General features: G+C 36.9%; 1 protein-coding gene across 2 annotated transcripts in view; it reads right to left on the reverse strand.

Moving 5' to 3' along the window:
- The window catches only part of SLCO1C1 (solute carrier organic anion transporter family member 1C1), a 49253-nt gene extending 26390 nt beyond the window's left edge, over nucleotides 1-22863 (reverse strand). The window contains exons 1-8 of one of the 2 annotated variants that reach the window (XM_003405680.4): nucleotides 22661-22863; nucleotides 20682-20823; nucleotides 16592-16724; nucleotides 11677-11801; nucleotides 7379-7525; nucleotides 5496-5594; nucleotides 3252-3497; nucleotides 2046-2210 (exon numbers count right to left, since the gene is read on the reverse strand). In XM_003405680.4, coding sequence (XP_003405728.1) covers nucleotides 2046-2210; nucleotides 3252-3497; nucleotides 5496-5594; nucleotides 7379-7525; nucleotides 11677-11801; nucleotides 16592-16724; nucleotides 20682-20823; nucleotides 22661-22789 — 1186 coding nt within the window. In that variant the 5' untranslated portion in view covers nucleotides 22790-22863. The remainder of the gene's footprint in view (nucleotides 1-2045; nucleotides 2211-3251; nucleotides 3498-5495; nucleotides 5595-7378; nucleotides 7526-11676; nucleotides 11802-16591; nucleotides 16725-20681; nucleotides 20824-22660) is intronic. The other variant, XM_003405681.3, reaches the window with a different exon arrangement.
- Nucleotides 22864-23073: the final 210 nt, after the last annotated feature.

Consider the following 23073-nt stretch of genomic DNA (forward strand, 5'->3'; position numbering starts at 1 on the left):
AGAATTAGAAATTCCAAAGAAAATTAAAACACATCACACTTAACAACTTTTCTATGATGAAATGTTTTTGTTTTCTGTACTTCTAGATTTCTTCATTAGATTTTATTTCGCTCCAAGAGAGGCAATCTCTTTTGTGTAAAATTTGAAGTAATTTTAGATAGAAATTGTTCTTCTTTGGCAACTGGTTACTTCTGATAAACCATCCATGAAAAAACCTATAGAGCACAGTTCTACATTAACACACACATTTTTCCAAGCCCAGGAATTGGCTCATTCACGACGGGTAAGGTATATTTATGTAACATGATATTATGTAGCAATAAAAAAAGAAAACTAAATAATTGCTATGCATCATAAATTATTCTCACAGACATTGTTTTGAATGAAATCAGCTAGACACAAAAGAATACATACCATGTTATTCCATTTATAAGAAGTTAAAAAAAACAGGCAAAACTAATCTATGATGATAGAGTTTAGAATAGTTACTAGCCTTGGAGAAGAATATCAACTGGAAGGAGATTTCAGGGAGCTTTCTGGGGTACTGGAAATGTGCCATGTATCTATTTACACACACATATGTATACACACATATATATACACATACAGACACATAGTATATATATATATATACACATATGTGTGTGTATATATATATCCTCCATAGAGAAGAACGATAAATAAATAAGTAGCACATTTCCGGTACCCCAGAAAGCTCCCTGAAACCTCCTTCCAGTCAATATCTATGTGGAATTCACTAGAGAAACACTTCTAGCCTTTTGCCTCACACCACAGTCATTCATTTGATCACTGGGAGGCAGACGGTATGTGTGATAAGTTAGATATGAGATACACACACACACACACACATCTGAGCTACACATTTAAGGTCTGTGGACTTAACTTTTGCTTGTAAGCCACAGCTCACTAAAAATGAAAAAGAAAAGTAAAGAGAATTTCTCTCTTAAAGTTTCATTTTTTCTCTTCTATTCTTAACAATTAACATAAAACATTGATTAACATGGAAGGGATGTGGAAAAGAAAACTTAAAATATTTCCTCACGTCAAATAGTAAATAATAAACGTGAAATAATTAGAACCAATAAAGTAAAAGGTCAGTAGTCTAACCTTTACACGTAGAATTTTGAAGAAGAGTCCAAATAAAAAATCAATTATATCAGCATCTGCTAAGTGCCCATTATTTGGGATTTTTACAGGAAAATTATATATTCTAAAAGTTTTTTCCAAGGTCTCTTCTACAGATAGATAGAACAATTTTAAAAATATTTTGTGATGAAGAAATAACTTTAAACCATTAGAGCCGTCTATCATGAAGGAACATGTCCAAAGATAGAATATATTTTATGCCTTCCAACAGTAACATTAAATGACATCTTCATGGACTAAAGGAGCAAATCAAACATTTCAAAATATCCAATTACTTGCAGGATGGTGCTCATGAATTTGTAGATTGTTGTTCCTCTTCATTCAACTCTTCGTCCTTTTGTTTGCCCTTGCGTACCTTTCTCATTTTGACTGTATTGTTGTCTCAGAAACATGGCCCTTTTAAATGGCCCAATTCCCAGAAGTCAGAGAGTCTTTTGACTCTGAGAAAATACATTTTTTTTTTCAACAAGCACATTTTAATGTTTGAATGCCCTTTTCATATATCCTAGAAACTGTTCTGGTAAGAAGGACACTGGTATGAGGTTTTGGTTATACCTGAAAGTCAAATATCCAGTACTAACCAGCTCCTAAAATACGTGCTTGGTCTGTATGACATTACCTCTTCAAGAACTGTTTCCTTTCTGAGTCATTCATCCATGATTATGAATGAATAATTCTTACTACAAATATATACCAGAGAGAACCTAAATACTTTACTCTGCTACATTTTTTTCACATATGTTTTGAATTTATATCTAAAATGCCCTAAATTACCTTCATTCTAAATATTGGAACAATTTTCTCTAAATTACTGAGAGTAAGCAAGATCTATCTAAGATGAGTACTGATTGGAAAGCATGAAGGACAGATAAGCATACCAATTACAAAGTTGGCCTTGGAGGTTGATTGCCCATAATGCTGTTCAATGTACTTTGGTTTATATGTCACCATGCCAAATAAAGAGTTGAACTGAACAGAGCTTGCACACAAATATAAGAAGTACACTGGATTTCCAAAAAGATTCTTCAGTGATGGAAGAAAATCTGTAACACAGAAAGAACATGGAGTAATTTGAAGACAGTGTCATACTTGGCAGAAGCTACAGCCTTGGCCATAGGGCTTAGATTGCTCAGTCCAGTTGTGATAGTGTTCAAAATTATTCATGGTGTGGCACGCATACACACCACCAATAGTAAGCTACTGGCACAGATTAAGGCTGAGATCTGATGAGTCTCAGAATCAGGCAGAGGTACTCACTTCCGTGGGCAAAAATCTAGACTACATCTAGAGGTATAATTCAGACAGGAACAGACTCTTCTGATGCTAGAAAAAGATGAAAATACCCTCTCACCACCCAGCTGGGAGCCATAGGCAGGACAGTAAAATTCTGGATTTCTGGTCTCTGTTTTCCAAACTTGGATCATGGTTACAGAGAAAGTAATATGAATATCTCCATTCAGTATATGAAATTGAGTGTTAGAAGTGAGCTTTGATATTCTCTGCTCTTACTATTATACAGCCAAACAGAAATATGAAGCATTTCTATAAATGTAAATATTGTTTGCTAGAGATTGGGGAAAAGCGGTGTGGGTGTGTTAAATGATCTTTTTCTTGGCCTTCCATTTCCACACAGAAGGAATTCACTAGAGGAACATTCTTGGCCTTTTGCCTCACGACAGAGTCACTCATTAGACCATTGGGGGGTGACATGCACTGGTTCACACTTCTCGAATGGGTGGACCTCATCTGTCAAAAGGCCACAAACCCTGAAGTTTCACTCTTTTTTGGCTGTCCACCAAGACTGACGCGAGGCAAAAATCCTAAGTGGGGGCAATTGCAAAGTCTACGATGAAGTGGTGTAAGGGTAGAAATGTCAGTAGGGAAAGTTTTCAAGACTATTTGCCATGTTCTTTAACAATTTCTCCCAGTAATAAAGCTGATTTTTTGATCTGCATGTCTGCTTCCTGTATGATTTCTCTATTTGTTCTGAACATACAAGGAGAAGATGGGCACTACTTCTTGATCCCCTAAAATGTCAATGAGAAAACTGAAAGATCTTCAAAATCATGGAGAATCTGACTCACCTCTTGCCATTTCTATTATTTTTGCTTTTTCTCCACAGTATATTTGGTAGTCTGTGTGATCATCCACAATGAACTTGGATTTCTCAGAGGAGGAATTAGAATCTTCTCGACCACGAGGTCTCTGCAAACTCTTCGGTAAACACCAGAAAGGCACAGCTGCAAGAAGACTTATGACTCCTGCTATAAGATAACCAAGCCACCAAGCTCCTACCCACTGGGGATCCTTCGGGGTAATGGATATGTGGTCTGTAAGACAAGGAGGAGGGCTACGTAGTAGAAGAGGCAAAACTAACATGTTGAAATAAGCCTCTCTTTTCTTAATCCTAGTACTGGCTCTTTTTTACCATAAGAAGACCTAATAACTTATATATGACATTTTTTTTCTATTCTGAACATAATGATCTTGCTTGTTGAAAGACAAGGGGTGCTTCTGAAGCATGATGCTTTCTCCTTTTGTTCTCTGGATTAAAAGTATGGAGTCTAAATATTGAAAGTTACCTCATGACTTTCAACCTTCACTTGCAGAGGGACCCTTGGATGCTAGGTATGAGGAAGACAACATGTGAGAGAGAATTATGAGGGTTCAAAAGCACTTATACCAACTACTCTTCATCAGCTTCATTTTATCTGATTTACCTCTTGAACACCTAAGATTTTACTTAAAGAAAGGGTTATGCCTGCACCCTCTGCCCGAATCTAGTCTAGACCTCTCATTACAAAGATAGTAAATTTAAGACCCACTGAAGTTAAATCAGCTGAATGTTATTTATTCAATGGTGGTTAATAAAACTTCAGAGGTAGTCTTGGTCTAAAGCAAGACTTTCATATAGAAACAAAACCTTGGCATCTTATTCAAAATAATAAAAAAAAGATTATTTTTGACACAATTTCTCATTTGACTAAAAAGTAAGCACTGACAAAGGGTTTTGAACCGAACTGTTTTTTTCTGTATGTTGTTGTTAGTTGCAGTCAGTGGATTCTGCCTCATGGCGACCCCATGTGTACACAGTAAAACTGCTCCATAGGGTTTTAAAGTCTGTGACCTTTTGGAAGCAGATTGCCAGACATGTCTGTTTTCTAAGGTGCCTTTGAGTGGGTTTGAACCACCAAATTTATGGCGAGTAGTTGAGCCTTTAATTGTTTGTACTTCCCAGGGTCTCCTTTTTAAGAACCTATAAAACATATCACTATACTTCCACCACTCTCCATGAGAACCACAAAATAAGCACACGTCCTTCACGAGTGGGCTCAACTGCTACTACGTTATGCTCAGTAAAATGCTCACACTAGCTCATCACTGCGCGTTAATTGCTTCCACTGAGCAATTTCCCACTGTCTCCCTCACTGCTATGCTTTCTTATTCTGTATCAGTCTCCAAGCCTGAATTTTTAAACTTCATGAAGTTAAGGAACTCAACTACTTTGTTCACTTGGTAGAATAGAACTTGGTATAGAGCAGATGTAAAATATTTTTTTAAATGAATGAATACATGAATGAAGAAATAAAATTTTTGAAATGTGTCTTGCCAGTTATTTGATTAAAAAAGAACACGTTAGTGTAGGGGTTTCCGCATTCTGTTTTAACACACAGTGATTTCAAAATGTAATTGTGGAATTTTTTTTTTACCTATGAAAATACTCGTTTTTAGCTACTTTAATGAGCTTCTTTTAAAAAGGTAAATATCATCTATATCTAGAGGGTACAGCTCACAGGGAAAGAAACGTAACTATTGAAAGAAGCAATCCTGGAAGGAAAGCCAGTCTTACTATGGTACACCTCCATTTAAAAAGACTTGCAGACTTAAAAAAAAAAGAGAGAGAGAGAAGGGAGTTTTGGTTGTCAGAAGCCTATCAATCCTTAGCCTTTCTGGCAAGTTCCTAGATATATTATCAATTGATGTGGCTGTAATAAATGTTGACACACCTGAAACCAACAAGAGCCAACAAGTAGCCACAGTTTTCAATCTTAACTATATTGGAATGTATTTGAGCTGGAAAACCAGATGTGAAAAAGGATACAGCTTAATAGCAAACTGCAGTCATCCAGTTTCAAACATCACCTGTTTTTCATATGCTATTTATTAAGGCATATGATCTGGGTTTTATGATGATTATATAAACAATAAGTCTTCCATAAGTTATTTTCATTTTAGCATAAAAAGAAATCTGATATTTTCCACACCATCCTCATTAAAGAAAATACAGCAACTGAAAGAAATGAAAAAATAAAAATAAATTCCCTTACCTAGGTTTACAAAGCCAATATCAACATACAGTTTGGCACATAATGAGCCTAATAGGAAGCCAAAGATTGGTCCTATAATTGCAACTGTCTGCACACACCCTGAAAAATAAAAAAGAAAGAAAGAAGCCACCAATTTTTTCCTTTCATAAATTAATAAATTTTAATCAAGAAATGTATGAGTCAGTTAGCAGATAAAAATATTCCATCAGCTTCTCATTTGCAAGCTTAATTTCTCAATTTGTCAATTTCATGGCATCAGGAAACAAGTCCTTCTTTACTTTGGGGCAAGAATAAACACTTTGAAGGCTTTCACTATCTTTAGTAAGAAAACAACACCAAGACTCTGAAGAAGCCATCCCAAAATGGAGAAAATGCACTCCCTAGAATTGGATTCCCTACAGATAAAAATCAGAATTATTCTAATTTTGACAGCCTTTTCGGAAACTTTTTACGGTCAGTTAAGCGTCAGACTTGTTTTGACACCAAAACCCATTCACTCAAAGTTTCTCTGAAAAGGTTGGTGACAGCAGTACCTGAGCAGATCTCCAGATGCAGCTAGCAAAGGAACTAGACTTTGGAACAGGGAGAGGGGCTGGTCTCTGGAACACTCATGACCAGTGAGGGCAGCTGTAACAAGTAAGTGGAGCAGACTGCCTAAATGACACAATTTTTAGTAACCAGCTTTTCCCTGCAAAATATCAACTGTTTGCCTTTCATTTCATTGCAGAGTTTAAAATGCACATAACCCTGGAAGAGGTAGCTCATTAGTTTAAATTAACTGGAGGAGTAAATAGCAGATATCAGATCCTTTTTTGAATATGATAAAGGGCAAAGAAAGTGAGCAGACTGAGTTTCTGGAGAGGAAGAGGACGCCTAGGCACCTGGCATGATTCTTTTAACTGTGACCTGCCCTCCAGTCCCCAGACTAATTTCTTAGCACGTGTGATGGAGCTTCTGTTCAAATTCTAGCTCCTGATTTGTATTGAAGCTTTCCATCAGCACAAGAGGCTTGTTCTTGACTACAACCTACTTAGCTACAACCAGAGGCCTCCAGGATGTCTGCAGTACCCAGCCAGAGCAGGATGGTGCAGTGGCCCTTGCTGTAGTCCTTCAACGAATTTAAATCTTGCCTTCTATCCACGAATATGATGAGGCCCTTAAAAGATCTGAGCCCCAAGAAATCAATACTGATGTATGAGACAGAGAACAGGTCTTAGTCATCCGTGTATCCCTAGTTTCTAGCTTAATCCTAGGAGATTATAACTCAATGCTGCTTAGATACATCTGATCTCGGAGTTCACCTTTGCTATATTATTTTGATTTTTGTGATTTTAGCTGCTGGTCTACCTACTGAGACCTATTCCAGAGATAGGGTAGCCTGAGACCTTGCTCCTGTTCTTCTTATATTTTTCTTTATCTCCTCCTATTGACTGTTGAGATTCCAGAATTCCTTGCTTCCCATCATAGAAAAAAAGACGCTTTAAATAATCAGGTCTTGTAAAAAGGGGATCCAGTTTCTAGGGCCCTGGAACAAATATGCATAAAAGTTTAAAGTCTAAATTCTTTAGCAGTATAATCATCCCCCCAAAAAGAGACTATGACATCTGAAGCCCATGGAGGTGAAGATAATGGCATGAGGTCACATACATCATAGCAGTTGAACTCATAGTTATTGCCCGATTATCTTTTAATTCAGTGTTACTTCCCTAATGTAAAAGATTCTAATTGAAAACCCAGTTCTTAAGTATGTACTTTTGAAATGTGTGACTCAATAAAAGAGTGGGGTATGAAGTATAAAACTTTCCACACCAAAGTTAATTTCTAATGGAATTGAGAAAACCAGATGCCCTGCTTCTCAAGAAGAGGAGTGAGGTGGGGATTACCAATATAGAAGGCCGCATTGTCTTCACCGGCAAAATCATCAAGGTAGGTGATGCCTAGAGGCTGAATGGGAGTTTCTCCTATTCCACGAAGAAGATTCCCCAGAAAAACGTAAACCCACATGGAAGAGCTGGCATCAATTTCACATTCTTAAAAGGAAAGAAAAGAAGAGGATTGGAATTAGCTTGGTATCAAAGTTAAAGATTTATTCCGCATTTCTACAATTTGCCTAATATTGGATTAGATTGCAGAATCGAAATTTGCAATAGACATAATTTAATATGAGCATGGGGAAGATTGGAAAATGCTTTGTAACTTAAAAATTTAGGCAGTGTAAATCCCCAGGGACTTTGATCAAGGAACTCTATTGTTTCTTTTTCCTGTTCCTTTTCCTGCTTTTTTCATTCTTTTTATTTTGTTCCTACACTGAGCTTTTTGAATTTCTGTACTCTAACAACTTTCAATACCTTGTCTGGGACAAAACACAAAATTTTGAACAAAGGCTTTTTTTGTCCTACATTTTAAACTTTGCCATTTTGCAGGAAAAATCCCATGCAATTATATTGTTGGTCAAGTTTCATCTGAAATTCAAAAAGTTTATATGACTAATACTCCAACACTGGACAGCATTCTTTACAATTATATCTATTTAATAGTGAGTAACCACATTTTCGGGTGATGTAAACAAACTCATGTAAAAATTATAAACTTCATATGTTTTAGCAAGGAGCCCTGGTAGCGCAATGCTTAAGCATTTGGCTGCTAACAGAAAGGTTAGAGGTTCAAACCCACCAGTGGCTGTGCGTGAGAATATCCCCATACCATAAATGAAATATAGATTTAAAGAATTTAGTCGATTTAGCAATTGCGATAATATTAATGTCAACAATCACTTCTTCTAAATTTTCTGCTGTGCCAGGCAGATTGTGTTGTAAATCCTCGTCTCATACCTATGGATGTAATCCATTTGGGAATAGGGTTTTTTGTTACGTTAACTGGCCATATCGGTGTAGGGTGCGTTTTAAATCAATCACCTTTGAAATATAAAAGAGCAGACTAGGCACAGAAGAAGGTAGACACCAGGAACACTCACAGGATCTGAAGATAAAGGAGGTAGATCAGTTTACAAACCTAAGAACTCCAAGGATTACTGGCTAGAGGAGCTGAGACAAGGATTTTCCCCCAGCTGAGACCCAGAGAGAGAGCCTCCCCTATTGCTGGTGGCCCTGAATTCAGATATCTAGCCTCCTAAACTGTGAGAAAATAAATTTGTTAAAGCCACCCACTTGTGGAATTTCTGTTATAGCAGCACTAAGAAACTAAGACGCAGGCAATTGAATAAGTGGTTTATAGAGTCAATTTTCTAAGCAGTAGTCAGCATGATCCTTTAAAACTGTAAGTCAGATCCTTATAAAAGAAACCTCCTAACAATCCTATGAGGTAGAATTATTTCCACATGTTGTTGTTGTTTGGTGCTGTCAAGTTGGTTCTGCCTTATAGTGGCCCTTTGTACAACAGAATGAAACACTGTCTGGTCTTGTGCCATCCTCACAATTGTTGCTATGCTTGAGCCCATTGTTGTAGCCACTGTGTCAATCCTTTTCATTGAAAGTCTTCCTCTCTTTTCCTGACCCTCTACTTTACCAAGCATGATGTCCTTCTCCAGGGACTGGTCCATCCTGATAATATTTCCAAAGTACATGAGATGAAGTCTTGCCATCCTCGCTTCCATGGAGCATTCTGACTGTACTTCTTTCAAGACAGATTTGTTTGTTCTTCTGGGAGTCCATGGTATATTCAATATCCTTCGCCAACACCATAATTCAAAGACATCAATTCTTCGGCAGTCTTCTTTATTCAATGTCCAGCTTTCACATGCGTATGAAGCAGCTGAAAATATCATGGCTTGGGTCACTAAAGTGATATTTTTGCTATTTAAAACCATAAAGAGGTCTTTTGCAGCAGATTTGTCCAACACAATTTGTCATTTGATTTCTTAACTGCAGTGTCCACGAGCACTGATTGTGGATCCGAGTAAAATGAAATGCTTTACAACTTCAATATTTTCTCCATTTATCGTGATGTTGCTTATTGGACCAGTTGTGAGGATTTTTTCTTTTCTTTATGTTGAAGTGTAATCCATATTGAAGGCTGTAGTTTTTGAGCTTCATCAGTGTTTCCAGTCCTCTTCGATTTCAGCAAGTAAGGTTGTATCATCTGCAAATCACAGGTTGCTAATGAGTCTTCCTTCAATTCTAATGCTGCCTTCTTCTTCATAAAGTTCAGCTTCTTGGCTTATTTGTTCAGCCTACAGATTGAATAAGTGTGGTGAAAGGATGCAACCCTGACATACACATTTCCTAATTTTAAATTATACAGTATCCCCTTTTTCTGTCCAAACGACTGCTTCTTGGTCTGTGTACAGGTTCCTCTTAAGCACAATTAAGTATTCTAGAATTCCCAATCTTTGAAATGTTATCAATAATTTATGGTCCACATAGTCAAATGCCTTTGCAGAATCAATAAACACAGGTAAACATCTTTCTGGTATTCTCTGCTTTCAGCCACGATCCATCTGACATCAGTAATGATATTTCTGGTTACAAGTCTTCTCCTGAATCCAGCTTGAATTTCTCGCAATTCCCTGTTGTTGTACTGTTTCAAGCACTCTTGAATGATCTTCAGCAAAATTTTACTTGCGTGTGATACTAATGATAGTGTTCAGTAATTTCCACATTCTGCTGGATCACCTTTCTTTGGAATGGGCACAAATGTGGATCTCTTCCAGTCAGTTGGCCACGTAGCTGTCTTCCAAATTTCTTGGCACATCCAGTATGGCATTCATTTGTTGAAACATCTAATTGGTATTCTATCAACTCCTGGAACCCTGTTTTTCTCCAAGCCTTCAGTGCAGCTTGGACTTCATCCTACAATACCATTGGTTCTTAATCGTATGCTACCTCCTGAAATGGTTGAACATCAACCAATTCTTTTTGGTACAGTGACTCTGTGTATTCCTTCCATCTTCTTTTGATGCTTCTTGTATCGTTTAGTATTTTGCCCACAGAATCCATCAGTATTGCAATTCGAGGTGTGAATTTTTTCTTTAGTTCTTTTAGTTTGAGAAATGCCAAGCATGTTCCTCCCTTTTGGTTTTCTAACGCCAGGTCTTTGTACATTTCATTTCCCATGCTAATAGCCCTTAAAGTAATTTTTGAAGATACAATTACGGGTTATTTGAAGAACTGAGGGGAATATTTTTGGGCGGATGAAACAGACTCTACATTGGAAAAGACTACTGAGTAGTCGTATTGAGTCTAGTCCTGATTCTGTTCCCTTCTAGAAATGTGACCAAGTGACCACGGATTTGTCAGTTATTTTCTCTGGATTTCTATTTCTCTCCTAAAAATATGATGCGAAGTCTTTTTTTTTTTAACCATTGACTCTAATGTTAATTGCAGGTCTAATATTTGTGTGAATCTAAGAAGGTGAGTCTTGTAGTAGGTAAAGTTAGACACTTTAGGTCCATGCTGTTTAATACAGTAACTACTAAATTAATTAAATGAGTAAAATTAAAAATTCAGTTCCTTAATCATAACAGTCACATTTCAAATACTCAATAAGCACACACAGCTAGTGGCTACTGTATTGGACAGCACAGATACAGAACAGTTCCATCATCACAGACACTTCTATTGAGCAACACTGCTCTATTGAGTGGGGAAAATCAGGTTTGTGAATGGAGCATTCACAAATCTTCAGGATGAGCTCTGTGTTCATGAAACCCAAGGAGAAGGGCTCTAAGAGAGTGGTATACAATCTAAAGAAAAAATATATGTGTTGTGTTGTTGGGTTTTGTTGGATTTTAGACGTATAAGCTGACAGGGGACTGATAATACCAAGAGCCCATCCCACTGGCCCCCTTGCTATTATATAAGGTCCCTAGAATGTAAGAAACCCCCGGGAAAAATGGTGGAGGCTACAGACAAAATGTCTGAGTAATGGACTGGGATTTGTGTGTGCTAAACTAGGCTTTTTCAGGTCCACCTTATTTGGAACCACTGTAAGCCTTTCCCAAAGTTCTTAGCAATTAATGCTCTTTCTTTCCATAAAATTTGATTGTGCTCTAGGATCTTATCATATACTACTTTATATGTTACGAGTTTTTAAGGTACTATAATATTATTTCAATTTAGGTAGTTAGACATTTGAAAGCAAAAATTATACAAATATTTTTTTCTCAGAAAGTCTTAAAAAGACTGTTTACTTGGTCAAATAAAGTTTTAAACAATCATCTTACCATTATTTATTTTAGATTGTGATTCTTCTATGACTGAGATTGGCAATGGACTGTTTGACTCCAGGACACATGGAGAGATGCTGAGAGTAGAATTGGAGAAAGGAGAATATCTTTCATATCTGTACCTGTTTAAACAGAGTGTTTGCTTTATTACAGATTTATTGATGTCATGCTAAAAAAGTACATGCATGCTACATGACTCACTATGGTGCCTGTTTGAGTTTGCAGCTATCCCTCTATTTAACACAAAAGCAAGGCAGTATTTAATAGCAGGGTTTGCTGAAGAGGCAGCCAGAAGATTCAGTTCATAAAGAAGAAAAAGCCGAGGCTTATACCATACCTGGGCCAGTCTTTTTTTTTTTAATGAACAAAAATAAAAGTCATTTATAGAGGCTCATTTTAATATAAAATAATGATATAAATCTACTCTTTTGGTAATAAAGTATTCAAAACTTGCTAAATCATGGTTATCCCTGAGTCAGAGGAAAGGCAATAATTTAATACCTCATGACCAATTACACACTGCATTCACAGCTGTAAATTTTGTAAAACAACTGTAAGACTGATACTTGCATGTGGCTTTTGAACAATGTACCTAGAGTGTATCCTGCTTTGTCTTTAGACATAGATAGCTGCCGTCAAGCCAACTTTGACTCATGAAGACCTTATGTATAACAAAACATACATTCTCTACAGTGTATTCATCTAGCTCCAAGTTGTCATTTCTAATTCCACCCTTTCCTTTGTTTTCAAGGTTACAATGGCAGTTGGGTTGAAAGCCAATGCTTAATGGCGGGAGTGTGGTAATTTTATTTACAATCCTCCAGCTCCACACTTCCACTCAAATTATCTGTCATGATCCCAGTCATCTGTTCCACTTGTAGTCTTTAACGAAGACGTACCTGGTAAAAACACAGCACAATGTCATCTTGATTCCCATTATGCTCAGGCACTAACTATATAACTAATGGCAAGTGCTCATGGTAATGTATTTGCAATATTAAGATTAAAAATCTATTCAGCATGGTAGAACATATTGGGTTATTCTAATATTTAAGTTGATAAATAGGTTAGCTTTTATCAGTGCTGCTTGACCAATGTTTCGGTGGTCCAGGAATCCCACTGAAAAGCAAGAACATTTTTGTATGTGTGTTTGTATATGAATGTTTAAGGTCAGAAATTCATAGCTGTTATCATTGTATCAGGTAGTTCCCTGAGCAAAGTAGGTTAAGAACCACTTAATGAGGATAGCTGCAAATTAGGTTAAGAACCACTTAATGAGGATAGCTGTTTTTCAAACTCTTAGCTACGTAGAGAATATTTAGTGTTGAAATTATGATAAATATGATTTCCTTTCTTTACAAAAATAGTGTAAACTATTGTAGTACCTCAAGGCTATTAGGGAATCAATTGCAATTATGTAGTTGCTTCTTTTTTTTTTAACTCCCCACACCTCCTAGTAACCACTAATCTTTTGTCTCAATGGATTTACCTATTGTGGATATTTCATAAAAGTGGGACCATACAATATTTGACTATGTAGTATTTTGACACCTTTTAATTAGTTGAGATTTTTCAATTCATCAAAGGTAATTGTTGCAATCTTAATGACTACATAGATTTTGAATAAATTAATTTTTATGTAAGTGCCACCTTTGTCACTGAATACTATCTGTGATACTCTACAGAAAACATTTAACTGCTTTAGGTTTTAATTTTCTTAGCTGTAAAATGAGGGCTATAGATATGGCCTGTGTCTATTTAGGCTCTGTTGGATAAGGAGACAAAGAAGTGATGGAATGGAGGGGCCAGTGTTAAGAAAGCCTTTAAATGAGGGGACTTAGTCCTGACTTGGATTCAAATCCTGGCTCTGACACAATCTTGACTCTGATGCATGAAATTCTACAGGTGCCTCCTAATTGGTGTCCCTGCTTCCAAGCTTGCCCCATCAGAGTCAATTTTCTAAGCAGTAGTCAGTATGACCTTTAAAACCACGTCAGATCATGCCATTCTGCTCAAAACCCTCCACTATCTTCCTGTCTCATTCAGAGAAGAAGCTAATTGTTTGCAACCTTACTATACAAAGTGTGGTCTACAGACCACCACCACCACCAGAATCTCAGCCCCCACCCCAGAGCTACTGATTCAGAATCTGCTTCTCACCAAGATCCCCAGGTGATTCAAATGCCCATGGAAGCTTGAGAAAAAAGACTGACATCTTCTCCCATTTCCCCTTTACTGCTCAGATTTCATTTTTTAGATTTTCCCCTTGCTCATTCTACTCCAGCTATAGACTTCACTGCTGTCATCTGCACACCAGGCTGCCTGCTGCCACAATGAACTTTGTGTTCACTCTTCATTTAACCTAGAAGTCTTCTTCCCCAGATACCTTCATGGATCTGCCCTTCATCTCTTTCAGGTCTTTCCCCAAATAGCACTATGTTAGTAAGCCCTTTCTTGACTACTTTAAACTCCAACCCCATACACACGCGTTAGGCATCTTCACTGGCTTATTTTTCTTGGAAACACTTATCATCATCAGACACACCATACCATTTTTTGTTTGTTGTTTGTCTCCACCTCATGAGATCCATAAGGGCAGAGATTTTTGTGGGTTTTGTGCACTACTCTCTCTCCAGTGCCTGGAACAATGATCAATGGATATTTGTTAAATAAATGAGCTGAGTAAGATAACATATAAAACTGAACACAGCCTCTTGGGGGTAGGCTTTCACTAATTAACACCCACAATTAATAGTAAGTTCTGTGGGACATTTCTCCTAGAGAGGCACAGTAAGTAGTCTTCTAGGGAACAAGAATTTCATTTTGGGAAAGTACCCATGAGTGACTAATGCTGAGAAAGGTTGAAAGGAGGTTGTTGAAATAATCCTCAGTTTTTATAATAAATAATCCACTAAGTTTCACAGGAAAGGAAGTGCGTGTGTGTGTGTCCTCACTGAAGTAGCTCCCTCACCTGGCACAGTATCAGGTGAGCAGTAGACCCTACATAAATGGATGTATAAATATATCCTCCATGATATAAAAGGTGGTAGCTCAGAATCTGCATCTTTGTTCCTTTGGCATCCTTTCTCAGTTCTAGTCTGCCTGGCTCTTGTCTTTTTCTTGGTAACATTTCTCCTTCTGATTTTCTTGTACTAGTATTTTATATTTGTCGTTAACTTGAAGTAATAAAGCTTTTAATCTGAATGTAACTCCTTTAAAATCAAACCCTTGCAGGTCATTAGTTAAAACTGGGTGGCTTAATTGGCTAAGGAGGCTTGGTGATAACAGACAACAATAATGACACAGCTACCAATAATGTCAAGAATCTTAGTAGGCATTTTTCCCATATTATCTCATTTGATTTGCAATAACCTTTAGAGTTAGGTGTTATTTTTATACTTATTTTAAGATGCAGGAACTAAGGCTTAAAAAGGTTAAGTAACATGCCCAGGGTCACACAGAAGAGCCACTGATTCAGCTGTGAGTTAAATTGAGAGTCAACGATTTATTGATCCTTTGAAACTGCTTTCAAATTTTCAGTGTTTTTTAGTAGTGAAACTTTTTTATTTTTAAATAATTCTGAGCAGACTGTTACATAGAGGCCCAATGTCTAAAACAGATAATATGGCTCAACTTTGAGTCAAGTAGGAGTTAGGCAGATTGGAGGCTCATTTCTTCAGTCTACCTCTTCCTGACCTATGAGCCCATGTAACACCTTTATGGAAAATCAGTGATCTAAGGAAACTTCTGCCCTGTGAAAAAGAGGTCAGAGACATCAAAACAATAGGCAGAGTTCCAAAGCTACAGATCTCTCCCCAAGTAATAACAAGGGGTCAGGGAAATCATCCAAAAATGGGTAAGAAATCTCCCATTGGGAAGATTCTATGCACTGCCTTAATAGATTGTTCAAGGAGGTCTAAAGAGATCCGGAATCCAAGGTCAAGTTTGGACCAGGTCATCTCTAAATCTCAGCTCTGAAATGTTATGATATGATACGATAATAAAGAAGGGCAGTAATCAAACTGTCAGTTAATATATACTTTTAAAGTAATCCTCTTCCTTCCAAATTTCTTGTTAGTCACTTCTCTCAGCGGCCACAGTGACCATAGAGAAGGTAGGTAGTATTGATGTGTGTGAAGGATACTGGATGAGAAGTCAAAAGACCCATTTGAAGGTTCAGGCTCTGTATTTACAAGACACCTAACATTGAGAAAGTCAAGAAATTCTCCATGTGATCCTTAGCTCTAAAACCAAAATGATTAACTGTTTCCCTACCCCATAGGTAGCTGTAAGGATGAAATGATATAATAAAGGTGAAAACATTTGGAACTCTAATGTTTCATGCAAGTAAAGCACTAGCAAAAGTATCAAAAGTATACTTTAGGGATAGAGGCTACAGACAACGCTGCAGTTCTGCTGAGAATGGTCCATGAGATAGTGTTTGGACACTGAATATTTATTTGAGTTGATAATATAGCCCTGAGCCAATTATCTCCCTTACAAATGTCTCATGACCCATCATTTTTTATACATTTATTACCCAGTTGACACCATTTGGCACGTAAGTTAATTTCTTCTTACCTGTACGTTTTGCTTCCACAGCTGAATTAAAGCATTGGAATCAAAATGTTTAATACAAAATTTCTTTTTCATCGTGCTGAAATGAACACAATTCTTACCACAGGGTAGCATATCAATAAATACTTTTTACAGATTATGAAGTCAAAAGGAAAATTCTGAAAGTGTTCTGTAATTTCACCCAAAGAAGATGCAATGAAAATGAGACAAAAATTATGATGTATTTAAGCCATGGGCTATTTTTTTTTAATTAAAATAATTAATTATAATCATAAAAAGGGGGAAATTGCAGTTTGGGGCTAAGGTAGGAAAAAGACAATGGCTTTGTACTTACTGCTCCATGAAGAACTGAGGCAGCGCAATGAGCAGGGTCCCAGCTCCCATGATTAGACACCCTGCTCCAATTATTTTTGGCCTGTGAAGTTTGGCTCCAAAGTAGCTAACAAATGTTATAACTAAGAGATTTCCTTTGGAGGAAAGAACAAAATGTTCATAAGTAAGAGAACTTTAAAAAAGGTCATAAGCATAATTATAAAACTCAATGAATGAATGTCTACAGCAGGTAGAAGGCCAAGCAATGGTTTGTTTTGACTAAACCATGCCCCACCCCCTCCATCTTTCCCATTTTGCCTTTCCTTTTTTTTTTTTTTCTTTAATCTGAGGCTTCTGCTATTACTTCAATCACCTCACTCCTTTGTCAAAATATTTTAATTTCCAATTCTCCTGCCTCTTTTTCATCCACCTTAATTTTTGTCTTTTTAAAGCCTTCTAACAAGTGATCAAAAATCATCGTCACCATTTCATTTATTAAAGTTTTCTATTAAGATTTTTATTAAAGTTCCCCAATTGCTCTTGAAATACACATTGTTTGAAAAGAAGTTGTTGAAATGATCCTCAGTGGTTGTAATAAATAATCCACTAAGTCTCAGAGGAAAGGAATTATGTGTGTGTGTGTGGCCTCACTGAAGTAGCCCCCTTACCTGGCACAGTATCGAGTAAGCGGTAGACCCTAAATAAATGGATGTACAAATATACATTACATATTCTCTCTTTAGCTAATATTGCCTATAGAGAATGTATAACAAACATAACTGTACTTACTTAAAAAGCAATCAAGTTATGAAACTCATATTTACACATATATGTTACAAGTTTGTTCATGTACTTTTTACAAAAGATAAGACTCATAAGAACCAAAATTACTCCATGTAACAAGTTCAGGAATACATCAATTTTATAACATCAATGTATACCTATAATATAAATATTATGAAACAGAAAATCTGCATAAAATATACTCATTTATATCTCTTGAAAAGTAATGAGAGTATGTGTTTTGAAGGTAGGCATTAGGCCTTTCTAAAATGCCTCCACTGAAGAATGTGATAAATTATTTTTTGGTTGGTGATGAAAATAACTGATTAAACACGCTTCAGGGCAGATGTTCTCACGCTTTGGTGTCCATAAAAACTACTGGGAAGGATGATAGGAAAAATAGCAACTTGTTAAAAATGCGTATTCTTGGCAACTCCCAACAATTTGTGATTTCTCAGATCTGTGTCCAGACCAGGAAATCTGCATTATTAATACTAGCTCAAGTGTGTTGATTGGAATTTGTTCCTGGAACATGCTTTCATAACCATTGTTTAGAGTCTTAGAATTTAAGGGACTTTAAAGCTTTAGCCATTTTCATTTGGGATCCTTATTTTTTAACAAGTGCACTGCTAGACAGAGTAAGGCTTAGCAATTTCTCAGTAATTGATTATGATGGCTGAGGGTTGGTATTGCATTGAAGTTCTCCTCTATGTTTCCAATTTCTAGCCAACGTGTGCTCCCTTACATCTGTCTGTAAGCAATCATTTAATTTACTACTATTTAGTCAAATTGTCAGCTTCAGTCAATTGGAGAAAGAGCAGTGATTTCTATAGCCTTGAGGGCAGTCATAATGATAGTGAAAAAAGAGACTTTCACAGTGGCTCAAGACTTTATGACTCTGGGAAGAATTAAGTTCTTTTTAATTTTCATATTAAAAAAAATCTTAATTAAATACGGGATTTCCCATTTAAGTATATAGGAGAAGATATTTTGTATTACATTATATTGATAATTATCTCTATACTTTCGTTGATGTGTCATAACAGAACCAAAATGAAGTGAAAACTTTCAATTTATATGCACTGCCCTTCTGTCCTCCCTCCCCTGCCACCCCAACGCCTCCACAATAAAGGACTCATGTTTACAAGGCTGTTTCTGTGTTACATAAATGGATATGCTAAATACCAGGGGATATCATTTCAGCATCTGTGATATGTAGAGAAGGGTTTTTGCTTCCTACTCAATATCTTTTGAGTTCTCAGGTGATATACTTGGAAAATAAATAGTGATGAGTAATCTTTTAAAAGTCTATTTGGATATCAAAATTCTCCCCTACCTAGCATCACTAAAAAGCCCCTGAAAAAGGTCTGGAGAATTTTAAAAATATGTTTTGCCAAGTTTTCAAATATCAGATTCTTTCTCCCTCTGTCTTTCCTCCCTACGTCTCTCTCACTCCCTTTTCCCTCCCTTTCTCCCTCTCTCCCTCCCCCTTTCTGTTACCCACCTCACTTCTTCTCCCCTCTCCTCCCTCTTACAGACTATTTCAGATGGCATAAAAGGAAAGCTACCCAACTCTTCTTATAAGACTAATACACCCTTGAAAACACAACTGGGCAAGAAAAAGGCAAGAAAAGACATTACTTTTCTTATATCTGCTGCTTACTGTAAATTGTTTCTGTTCTATGGATACCAGCTGCATCTGTACTTGTTTCCATTTATGATACAGTGTGTCAACCTTACCTTGACTCTCTATGACCCTTCGTTCAGTTCAGGGCTGTGGATACGGCAGGCACAACGGAATAAACTGATTACCCAAGCCTATTTAAGGAGTTTATACAGGGGAGTGATATGATCAGACACTTTAGAACCTGGCTACAGAACTGTGATCCATAGACTATCAGCATTCCTATCACCTGGAGCTTGTTCAAAATGTAAAATTATACCCCCCCCCCCCAGAATCAGCATCTGCATTTTAACAAGATTGCCCAGTTATTTGTATGCATATTAAAGTTTGATTAGTACTGAATTTAGAAAGCTTCCTCTGGTATAGGATGATGAAAGACAGATTTGGGAAGCAAGAGCCTGAAGGCAAAAGTTAATCTGTTAGATCTTTTGATTCCTTATGTGACATTCAGAGTATAAATGGAAATATATGTTGTTGCTAGGTGCCGTCAGGTAGGTTCCTACTCGTAGTGACCCTATGTACAAAGAATGAATCACTGCCTGGTTCAGTGCCATCTTCACAATCCTTGCTATGTTTGAGCCTGTCGTAGCCACTTTCAATTCATCTAGTGTCAAGCCACCACAGTACAGCAAACTGAATGGTGGATGGAAATATATTTAGCATAAACTAAAAACATAAATTGTGGAGCAGTAGGAAAAATCCCTTCAGTTTTCTGAAAGTTCTTCAGATGAAGGTGAACCTGGAGCAATTAGAGATTTACTATGCCGTATCTCTGAGTCCCAACAGACAGTAAGGACAGCAGAGGGTACTATTTTGTTTATTTCAAGAAAAAATTAAACCTCATCAGTTTATCAATTAAGGAAGTAGACTAACTGGGATTACACTTTTCAAGTACTCCCCAAATTACTCGGTCTTTTCAAGTTTCAAGAAGTCAATTGCTAATCAAAGACACCTGTGAGTAGAACTTTTCTTGCCTGCTCTGATCTAGTGTTCTTGTTCACTGAATCCCTTTTCTCTTCTGTCTAGTCATTGGATGGAAACCTCTTTTACAGTTTAACTTCTTAAATCATTGTGATAAATTTTTAGAGTCCATTTAGACTCTTCCAAATTTAAAAAATTGAATCATAGGACCTCCAGGACATATAACTGTTCTGTAAAGAGGCTCTCCCCATACTTTTAACTCAAAATACCATCAACATTTCATCATTTTTTTCATGCAGGGAAGCCTCTAATTCTGATTGGGATCTAAATTGTGTGAATCATACAACGAATTCCTGGGGAGGGAACTTATTGTTCATTGCCCTGAGAGAGCAATCTACCGTAACATAAAAAAAAAAAAAAAACAACAAATCCACTGCTGTCGAGTCGATTCCAACTCATAGCAACCCTATAGGATGGAGTAGAACTGCCCCATAGAGTTTCCAAGGAGCACCTGGTGGATTTGAACTGCCGACCTCTTGGTTAGCAGCCATAGCACTTAACCACTACACCACCAGGGCTTCTGACACAGGTCATGGCAAATTTTGTCCAAACAAGATTTTCCAAATAGACTTCTTAGCAGAGAATGGAATACAACGACAACGTTGTTTAGCTGTGCCTAGAAACCTTGAGCTTAAAAATAATGTTGGGCATCCGCAATACCTACCAATTTCAAAACTACCATCAATAACTCCGACCAGTGAAGAAGGGATATCAAACCTTCTCTCTATCTGAGTGATGGTGCTCTTCAGATAGCCTTCTGTCAATGCTTTGGCAAAGTAAACGAAAGACAATGCACCAAGAAACACCTGGAAAAGGTGACACGTCACAGTCTGAATCCAGTTTAACACACAATTGGAGGCTTAATAAACAAAAAGATGAAAAGAACAATACTGTGCCTGTGGAAGCTAAAAACAAAGATGGAGTTATTTATGTCTAGTCTGGAAGAGCATGGCTGCTACCTAGTCTCACAAGGCAAAAGATAATAAGTACCTTAGCTTTTTAGAAATAGTAGTTAGCTTGTTTCTGCAGATTTATGTATAATCAACTGTCCCTGCTCTCTAACTCCTACATTCCAGACAAGCAGACGCCTGGCTATCTGAGAGTCACTCAGCAGGGATTAACCCCCTCAGACCTTCCACATTTGTATTCTTAAGCAAACTAACATTTCAGAGAAGAAATTATCTCAAAAGACATTTTAATGAATTTCTGAAAAACCAGCTAAAACCACCCTGACTTCTTGGACTACTTTATTTCCCCCTGACTGTATAACCGCCTCCCCCTGCCCCACCCCATGCTGCCACATTTCTTTGGAACATATGGTTTAGGCTGTATGTTTCTCAATCCTTGAACTGTTGATTGAGTATTAAGTTTCTGGTATTGTTTTTAACTTTGTTTCCATTCTCAGAAATCCTTTTACAACACAAACTAAGAATAACATAAAATGGTGTTAAGCTTGTTATCATTAAGGTTAAATTAAAGCACTGCTGTAGGTTTACCCTCAGCCTGAAGTTCACGTAGATTTATAAAAGCTCAACCTCTCTTGGAAATAACAGACCTTCAAAATGTAAGTTTAATTTTTTTTTTTTTTGCTTCCCTTCTGGCCCCACCTCCAGTCCCCAAAAGAGACATTCAAAGAACTCTTGCTTTGAAAAGAAGATTCAGTGTGGTGAGGCAAAGAAAAGGAGCCATTCACAGATAAGAAAATAAAACAAATGAACACTATAAGCCAAACGCGTAGTATCTAATAACAAATCCAGCACTCATGATTATGTGTTTCATAATAATGATATGTGCACCGTGCTGTAATAGACTGAAAAAGTAGAACTACTCTTTGACTGGGAGCCCTGGTGGCGCAGTGGTTAAGAGCTTGGCTGCAAACCAAAAGGTTGGCAGTTCGAATTCACCAGCTGCTCTTTGGAAACCCTATGGGGCAATTCTACTCTGTCCTGTAGAGTCACTATGAGTCAAAATTGACTTGATGGAAATGGGTATATACTATTAGATTGAAAAAACAGAACTAACATTCCTTGTGTTTAAGTTCAAACTCAAGTTAAATTCTTATTTAACTTATTTAAGTTAAATTCTTTTCCAATGCAAAACACTTCTTTGATACCTAGATTGTATCTTTTGCTAGGCCTGGCTGTGTTATGAAGTATCAACACGGCAAGCTAGCATTTATATGAGTCACATAAAATACCTACTAAAATGCAGGTCTGTCACTTACAGTGTGACAAGGAAAGTCAAATTTCTCATTTATAAAATGTGAATAACACGGTTGTTCATAGGTTAGATACTATAACTGTGCAGAGTACAGTATCTGGTATATGGTAAATGCTCAACAAATATCAGTTTTCTCTGTCTCCTTTTTCTTTAAGAGAAGCATTAAAATGAGCTTGTTGTTGTTAGATGCCTTGGAGCTGATTTTGACTCATAGCAACTCCATGTAGGAAAGCACTAGTTAATAATTTCACCTACAAGATTAGGTAGAGATTGCTTTCACTGAGTGCTAAGATATGGTGTTAATAAATTATACCTAAGTTTGTTTTTTAAAAAGGAAAAAAAAATTCTCACTTCTAGCTACATATAATGAAGATACTAGGATAGAGAACCAAGAGCTTCTACTCCACATAATTGTTACTCTACCTTCAGCTCACCACAGCATGGTTGTTTTTCCTCTGGGCAGGGATAGTCTGTTTTTAAGGAAGGGCTTCCAACAGGCTGCACTGAAGTGTTACAGCATAACTGGATATTTTCTTTGGGTGAAGTATCCATTATGAAAATGTTTCTTGACTCTGATCTGTTAAAATTGATTTTAAAAGTAAAAAAAAATAATAATACAAACCTATAAAATTCACTAAGTATTTTTATTTTACAGTAGACCACAATTCAATAGATGTAATTTTAAAGTGAAGCTACCTTTTGTTGCCATGGTAAATTGGCAAAAATTTTCAATTAAAATCTACCAGGATATTCGATTAACTGATCTTGCTACTGAGACTTTAGCCCAGCATTCTTTCTCAACCCCTTCGGTTTAAGCCTTATTATGGCAAAGAATA

Source organism: Loxodonta africana, chromosome 4 (assembly GCF_030014295.1).
Source record: "Loxodonta africana isolate mLoxAfr1 chromosome 4, mLoxAfr1.hap2, whole genome shotgun sequence".
Classification (NCBI taxonomy): domain Eukaryota; kingdom Metazoa; phylum Chordata; class Mammalia; order Proboscidea; family Elephantidae; genus Loxodonta; species Loxodonta africana.